The sequence below is a fragment of the Aplysia californica genome, unplaced genomic scaffold (genome assembly GCF_000002075.1).
Source record: "Aplysia californica isolate F4 #8 unplaced genomic scaffold, AplCal3.0 scaffold00255, whole genome shotgun sequence".
Taxonomy (NCBI): domain Eukaryota; kingdom Metazoa; phylum Mollusca; class Gastropoda; order Aplysiida; family Aplysiidae; genus Aplysia; species Aplysia californica.
This window is the reverse complement of record NW_004797525.1, coordinates 660,754-668,285: the sequence shown is the minus strand read 5'-3', so window position 1 is coordinate 668,285 and position 7,532 is coordinate 660,754. Positions and strand designations below refer to the sequence as shown.

Sequence of the window (7,532 nt, the reverse complement as noted above, 5' to 3'; positions counted from 1 at the left end):
ATAATAGTAATAATATATATTATAAAATACTTAAAAATTGTTCCGGTATAGGCCTATACTACATTGCAGTTATACTACTTATATAAAATCCATACATGAGACGTGCTGACAAAAAGAGTTACTTCTCACAACCCATGAGTGGAGACGTCAGCCCAAAAGAGACACATCAAGTTTGTATATTTTTAAGGGACGCCATTTTTTCTTCAAGTTAAACATGTCTTTTATTATCTCATAACAAATAGTAAATAAACCTATAAATTTCATGTATCTCTCTCTGTCCATAGGGGTAAAATTCTGGACTTAACTCATTTTGTCAGCACACCTCACATATATTATTTCAGGATGTGTGAAAAGATGAAGATCTGTATGTTTACTCAGATGTCCCAGTGTAGGCTTGATCATTGTTCTGCTTAGATCTGAATATTTCAGGATAGATCTACATGAGTGGGCGTTTGGCGGTCTGGTGTGGTTTGCTTCTTCTTTCCTATCAAATAGCTATCGTCCTTATCTCCCCCTCTTCATTTTTATGTTTGTTACTCTCTTGTAACACCTCTAAACTTCTGGCGCTCGCTTGACCTTATGCAGTTGCGAGCGCCGTAAAAACCTCTACTAAAACTAAACTAAAAAATCTACGTGAAGAGATCTAAGGTCTTATCTCTACTCAGATGTCCCAGTATAGGTCCACACAACACAGTATGTTGTACAGTATATATAGTACATATTAATTCATGATGTCTATAACCCAGAATTACAAAGTTCTATCAGGCCAGTACCTAGTTCTGAGAAATTTGATGTAAAAAAAATTGGAGTTCCACAACATGTCAAGCTTTTTTCGAATGTAATTCTTAGAATTATACACGTGTCTTGATGTAACAAAGTGAAGCCAGACGGCTCGTGGCTCGTATATACCAGACGAAATTAGTACCCTGGACTCCGCTACCGGCGTGAGAAGCGTAATTACAACTCGTATTGTTGGACACACCACTGTCCAGGTTAGCATCACGGCGCGACCCGCCCGAGAAGTGTAATTACAACTCGTATTGTTGGACACACCACTGTCCAGGTTAACATCACGGCGCGACCCGCCCGAGAAGTGTAATTACAACTCGTATTGTTGGACACACCACTGTCCAGGTTAGCATCACGGCGCGACCCGCGCGAGAAGTGTAATTACAAACTGGACGCCACTGCCCAGAGCGGCATCCTGTAGGACAGGGAACCTTAGAGTGGGGGCGTATTTATAACACCTTGCTGCCCCCAAATCAGCAGTACGTGATTTGTTAGATGATATTGAGAAGCGTCTCTTGCTCGTTAATTGTAAACGAGCGAGAGTGCAAAAAGATTTGGAGCATTCAAAGCCCATACGATCTTGGGACTGGGGAAAGTCCGACTTCTAAAACGCCATTGTAAACGAGTGAGGTTTCCGTTAACTACCCGTGCGCACTGTTGTCTCGAGAGTATAAAACTAGATCAAGACATTCTAATTTCTTGCAACTCCCAAGATTTATTGCTCAATTCCAGTACTTTTACTTTTACCTTTTCATCCTCTGTTGCCGTTAAGCGTCGAGGGGAGATGCAGTTTTCTATGGTAGGCTAGCTCCGCAGCTCTTTCAGTTGTGATGTTATGCTTTCTTAGGGTTTCCTTGACACCCTCGATCCACCTTTTGCGTGGCCTTCCTCTTCCTTTATAGCCTGAGTGCTTGGTGTTGTAGGCTCTCAAGGCTGGTTGGTCAGGTGACATGCGTAACAGGTGGCCAAACCATTTTATCCTCTGTCTTTCTATGTAACGCAGGCAGGACTCAGTGCCGATAGCTGCTCTTACTTCTTCATTTCTCTGCCTGTCTCGTCTGGTGACGTTAAGGGTTTTGCGGAGACATTTCATTTCGCATGCGGTGATTTTGCTTTCATGGGTTTTGCTTAAGGTCCAGGTCTGGCACTGATAACATAATGTTGATATGAATATTGAGGTGATAAGCTGTCTCTTTGTGTCCATGGAGATGTTTGGATGAGATAGGAGGGGTGCGAGCTGGTAGGTGACAGCGTTCGCTTTTTGAGTTCGCATTTCTATTTATCTGTCTATGGACCCGTTTTCAGAAAAAATGCTGCCAAGATATTTAAACTCTTTCACCTGTTTCAGTTGTTTACTATTGACATGGATGTTCAGGGGACTATGGTTTCGGCTCACTTTCATAACTTCTGTTTTTGATGTGCTTATTTTCATGTTGAATTTCTCACAGGTGTTGTTGAGTTCGTTAGTGTGATTTTGGAGGTTTTGTTGGCCATGATGAATTAGACATTGGTCGTCTGCGAACATAACTTTATTTAGGCTTTCTGGGATTTGGTTTGCTTGCTTCTTGCGTTATTGTGTCCATATATATTATAAACAGAAGGGGAGATAGAACGCATCCCTGTCGTACTCCAGATCTTACTTTGAACCAGTCTGTATTTCCTTCCTTCGTTCTTACTGAGCTTCTGCTGTTGGTATATAGAGTTCTGACATTATCTAACAATTGTCCTCTGACACCATAATTTTCGAGTGTCTTCCAGAGTTTTGCATGGTTTACTCTGTCAAAAGCCTTCTCCTGGTCTATAAAGACGATGTTGGATTCTCTGTTGTGTTCGATTGTTTTCTGGCATATCTGCCGTAATGCGAATACGGCATCCGTGCACCCTCTTCCCTTTCGGAATCCAAACTGATCTTTGCTCAGATTTCTCTCTACAATAGATCTTATGCGCTGCTCTAGTATCTTTGCATATATTTTTCCTGAGTGGCTTAACAGTGAGATGCCTCTATATGTTGTGCAGTCGCGTTTGTTGCCCTTTTTTCCATATGGTACCACTATGGCTTTCTGCCAGTCTTCTGGGCATTTTCTTTGTTCCCAGGCTCTGTTGAAAATACGCCTCAGCCACAGTATACCGGTGTTTCCACAAGCTCTTATGGCTTCCGCTGTGATGTCATCTGGTCCAGGGGCTTTGTTCTTGGGCTCGTCTTGAGTGCCTTTTCTATTTCACTGGGAAGTATTGGTGGATCTGTTTGATCTGTTTGATCTCCATAGGATGGTTGGAACTCTACTTGTTGTTCCGTGGCAAGCGTCTGGGTTGAGCAGTTCTTGGAAGTAATTTTCCCATCTTTTGTTGATTGCATGTTTGCCGAGAATGGTGTTTCCCTCTTTATCTTTTATAACGCATGTCGGGTTGTATGGGTCTTTCCTTATCCGCATGCTCTTCACACTTTAAAAAAATTCTCTTGGGCTTTCCTTACAGATTGTGGTCAGCTTCTCACCATATATTTTCCATGCATTTTCTTTAGCAGTTTTGATGATTCTTTTGGTCTCTCTTCTCGCTTTCCTGTATTCTATTTAGTCTTCTTCGGTCTTTGACTTCTGCCATTTCTTGAATTTCTTCTATTTCATTCTAATTGCTTCTTTGGTTTCATCATTCCACCAGCATGTTGTTCTGCCTTTGTTTACACCTATTCGTTTGGTGCCACAACAGTTTTTTAGTATTTCTGACAGGGATTTTTGGAATATTTGCCATTCGTCTTCTATGTCCTTGGTCTCAGGTGACAGTTTAAAGTACTCCTTGGTAATGTCATCCTCAACTGCTTTCTCGATGTCTGGTTCTTCCAATTTTTTTTTAGGTTAGTCGTGGTTTTCCCCCTGTTTTTCTTTGTTTGCTTTACGTTGTGAGTTGTGAGAGTAATCACAGGACATTGGTCCTTGTCGATGATGTAGTTTGGAACCGCTCTCGAATCTTTGGCTGTACGTCTTTGTTTTCTGCGCATCGGGATGAAATCAATTTGTGAAGCATGGTTCAGGTCACTCCATTTGTACCAGTTCTTGATCTGACTTTGTCTATGTTGGAAACATGTGTTCGTAATCATCATGTCGTGCTCAGCGCATAGGTTTAGTATCATTTCTCCATTGCTGTTGCAGTCTGTATCTTTATCGCTGTGGGATCCCAAGTACTCTTCCCATGGGGCTATTCTTCGTCCAACACTGCCATTTAAATCTCCCAAGATAAACATATCTTCTTTGTTCTTGATGGTGTTAATATGGTCACTCAGGTCTTGGAAATATGAGTGTCTATCTTCCTCTGTATAGCTGTCGTTACAGGGAGCGTATGTTTGGATGTACGTAGTTGTTTTGTCACCCTCTATGAGTTTTATACTCACTATTCTCTCTGAGATCTGATTGATTTCATAGATTGTGTCCATTTTGGCTGGGTGTATGATGAAAGCTACACCATGTTTGGCTCTCTCATTTTCAGGTGTTCCGCTCCAGATCAGTAGGTAGCCTTTATGGGTCAGCTTGCTGTGGTTTCCTCTCTTCCTTATGTCTGACAAGCCCATGATTGCTATTTTCTTTCTTTCCATGAAATCCACTATTTCTGGTTCTTTGTCTCCAAGTTCGCTGACATTCCATGTGCCTATTTTAATCGTTGTTCTAGCTCGCTGTCCGTTTACTTTTCCAGGTCATTTTCCCGTTTGAATCTGTCCGTGTTTTTTCTTTTGATTTTTTCGTAGCAGTTATTATTCACCGTCGGCTTGCTAGGCCAGTCACGGTTTCACCAGAGCCCCTTTAGCCAGCAACGTTTCAGGGTGGCCCGGGTCGGCCTTCACGGCTAGCGTAACGCCTCAGTGTGACATAAAGTCACATCGAACTTCACCCGGACCCAGTTATCCCCTACTTTGTCCTGTCTCCACCTCCCCCGACGAGGACGAAGTACTGAGAGTAAATATTATAGTAGGCCAATGACTTTCAGTTGATGTTAATTCACCGATCATCTCTTTCATTGAAAGCGGGCCCAGCAAGATTCAGGATGTGTGAAGAGATCCAGATCCGGACTGCCCGCCATGAGGACTATGACGACATCATGGAGATCGGTGACGTGTACGGAGGCAGGGACTACCTCCCCTCCATGTTCCACATGTTCCTGGATGACCCCAACATCTACGCCATCGTCGCCGAGGTCGACTGTAAGCCGGTGAGAGAGATGTGTTTGTTTGTTTGTTTGTTTGTTTGTTTGTTTGTTTGTTTGTTTGTTTGTGTGTCTATATGTCTGTCTGTCAGTCAGCCTGCCTGCCCGCCTGCCTACCTGTCTGTCTGTCTGTCTGTCTGTCTGTCTGTCTGTCTGTGCGTCTGTCTACCTGCCTGCCTGTCTGCCTGCCTGTCTGTCTGTCTGTCTGTCTGCCTGCCTGCCTGCCTGCCTGCCTGCCTGCCTGTCTGTCTGTCTGTCTGTCTGTCTGTCTGTCTGCCTGCCTGCCTGTCTATCTGTCAGTCTGTCTGTCTGTCTGTCTGTCTGTCTGTGTGTTCGTTAAGGGGACACTTGGCTCAGGCACTCTCCATTCTTACTTGTAAATTCCTCCTGAGTCAACAAACAGACCGCCTCTCTGAATTGTCGTAATATGAGTGTAACAAGTTCTACTAAATCCCTGAGAAAAAAAGGCTGTTTTTATTTTTAACCGCTTCGATCAGAACATAAAAACATCTGCATAAATCTAACTGTGATTGTTGTGATGGTGTCATATTTTTCTTAACTCTATAAGGTCGTAGCGAACACACGGATCAATTTTTTATGTCCGATCAGCGATAGTTAAGATAAGATAAGATATGATAAGATAATACTTTATTATCCCATTGGGAAATTTGTTTTGGCTTATAGGACCGTAAAAACATGTACATATCACATCAGATGTATCATTCAACCACATGCAGGAATTTGATTACAAGACCTCTGGAGTTATATACTCGTAGATACATACTCTAAAGAGCAATACACATTATGATGCTTATTCTGACTAAAGCCTTATGCTAGAGGGTAAGCAACTTCTTTTATATCTTTTATGGCATGTTTAGAACCGCAAAAACCAACCCCCCCCCCCCCCCCCAACCAGAGCAGTGCTACTGACTGAAGTTGTTTTTAGGCCATTCCCAATTTTTTTTTGGGGGGGAGGGGACATGATTAACATGTTCTTATTCTCAGTAGAATTGTAAATGGACTGATTTATCAATGTCATGCTCATACTGTGTCATCGGGTCTGCTGGAGGTAATCATTTAGATTGTAAAGCGCATACAGCTTGCGAATGAGAGGGAATTGGCGCTATGCAAATGCTCTCTCTCTCTCTCTCTCTCTCTCTCTCTCTCTCTCTCTCTCTCTCTCTCTCTCTCTCTCTCCCCTCCTCTCTCTCTCTCTCTCTCTCTCTCTCTCTCTCTCTCTCTCTCTCTCTCTCTCTCTCTCTCTCTCTCTCTCTTCTTCTTCTTTTTCTTCTTCTTCTTCTTCTTCTTCTTCTTCTTCTTTTTCTTCTTCTTCTTCTTCTTCTTCTTCTTCTTCTTCTTCTTCTTCTTCTTCTTCTTCTTCTTCTTCTTCTTCTTCTTCTTCTTCTTCTTCTTTATTATCATTGACATTATTAGTATTAGTAAAACTCACAATGTTAACGTCAAACCTAGGTACATAATATACTGAGCGGATAGAACGTTGTAGATCTAAGGTAGCGATGTACACAATATGTACATGCCGTATTCAGAGATACAGTTGTAGAGTCCAATTTCTCCATTGACCCCAGGTTGGCTTTTATTTGCTTCATGTTCTTGACGGGGGGGAATCCGCGGTGAAGAGAGGCGGGCGAGTGAACACCAGCTTCAGGAAGAGAGGAATCTTTCATCTCATGACGGAGTCCCTCAACCAGAAATTGCTGTCGATCGAACCGCCCGTGAAAAGACTGAGCTTCTCCACCACCAACTTCGTGGATAGGGCAGCCGGCGAGTTCACAGACGAGGGCTATGTGGAGGTTTTGAGGAAGGTAGGTCTATCGTTGTCGTCGTCATCATCATCATCATCATCATCATCATCATCATCATTGGTGTTATGCACATTGGTATACATGCACTTTATTATTTTTTAATAACAAAACAAAACAAACAAACAAGCAAACAACCAGAATTGAATTTTTTTTAAACCAAATAACAAAACAAAACAACACACAGAGGTATACATGCACTTTATTTTTTTAACCAACTAACAAAACAAAACAAACCAGATTATGAAAATTCTGTTTAAATAATAATATAGATTTACGTTTCCTTTTTAAAAGTTTCCCTAAACAGGGCCTAAAAGCGTTTTTGGTTGACTGCGTTTTTCGTTGACTTCTGGTTGACTTGCGAATGCATGTCGGATCCTCATTGGGTGGTTGAGGAACGGAGGAAGACCTTTGTACTGTGTCATGTTGGACAACTTTTGTGTTGGGGAACTTCGAGTTAATTACAGACTGAAGTAACTCTACTTGTGTGTGCGAATGTTTGTGTGTGCGTGTGAGTGTGTGTGTGTGTGTGTGTGTGTGTGTGTGTGTGTGTGTGTGTGTGTTTATGTATTTGTGTGTTTATGTATGTGTGTGTTTGTTTATGTATGTGTGTATGTGAGTGTGTGTTTATGTATGTGTGTGTGAGTGTGTGTTTATGTATCTGTGTTTGTTTGTATGTGTGTATGTATGTTTGTGTGTGTGTGTGTGTGTGTGTGTGTGTGTGTGTGTGTG

At 42.2% G+C, this 7,532-nt stretch overlaps 1 protein-coding gene across 1 annotated transcript in view; it reads left to right on the top strand.

Annotated features, from left to right (window-relative positions):
* The window catches only part of LOC101864304 (histidine N-acetyltransferase), an 18,860-nt gene that overhangs the window by 3,262 nt on the left and 8,066 nt on the right, over positions 1-7,532 (top strand). The window contains exons 2-3 of the mRNA XM_005100674.2: positions 4,802-4,986; positions 6,567-6,803. Coding sequence (XP_005100731.1) covers positions 4,822-4,986; positions 6,567-6,803 — 402 coding nt within the window. The 5' untranslated portion in view covers positions 4,802-4,821. The remainder of the gene's footprint in view (positions 1-4,801; positions 4,987-6,566; positions 6,804-7,532) is intronic.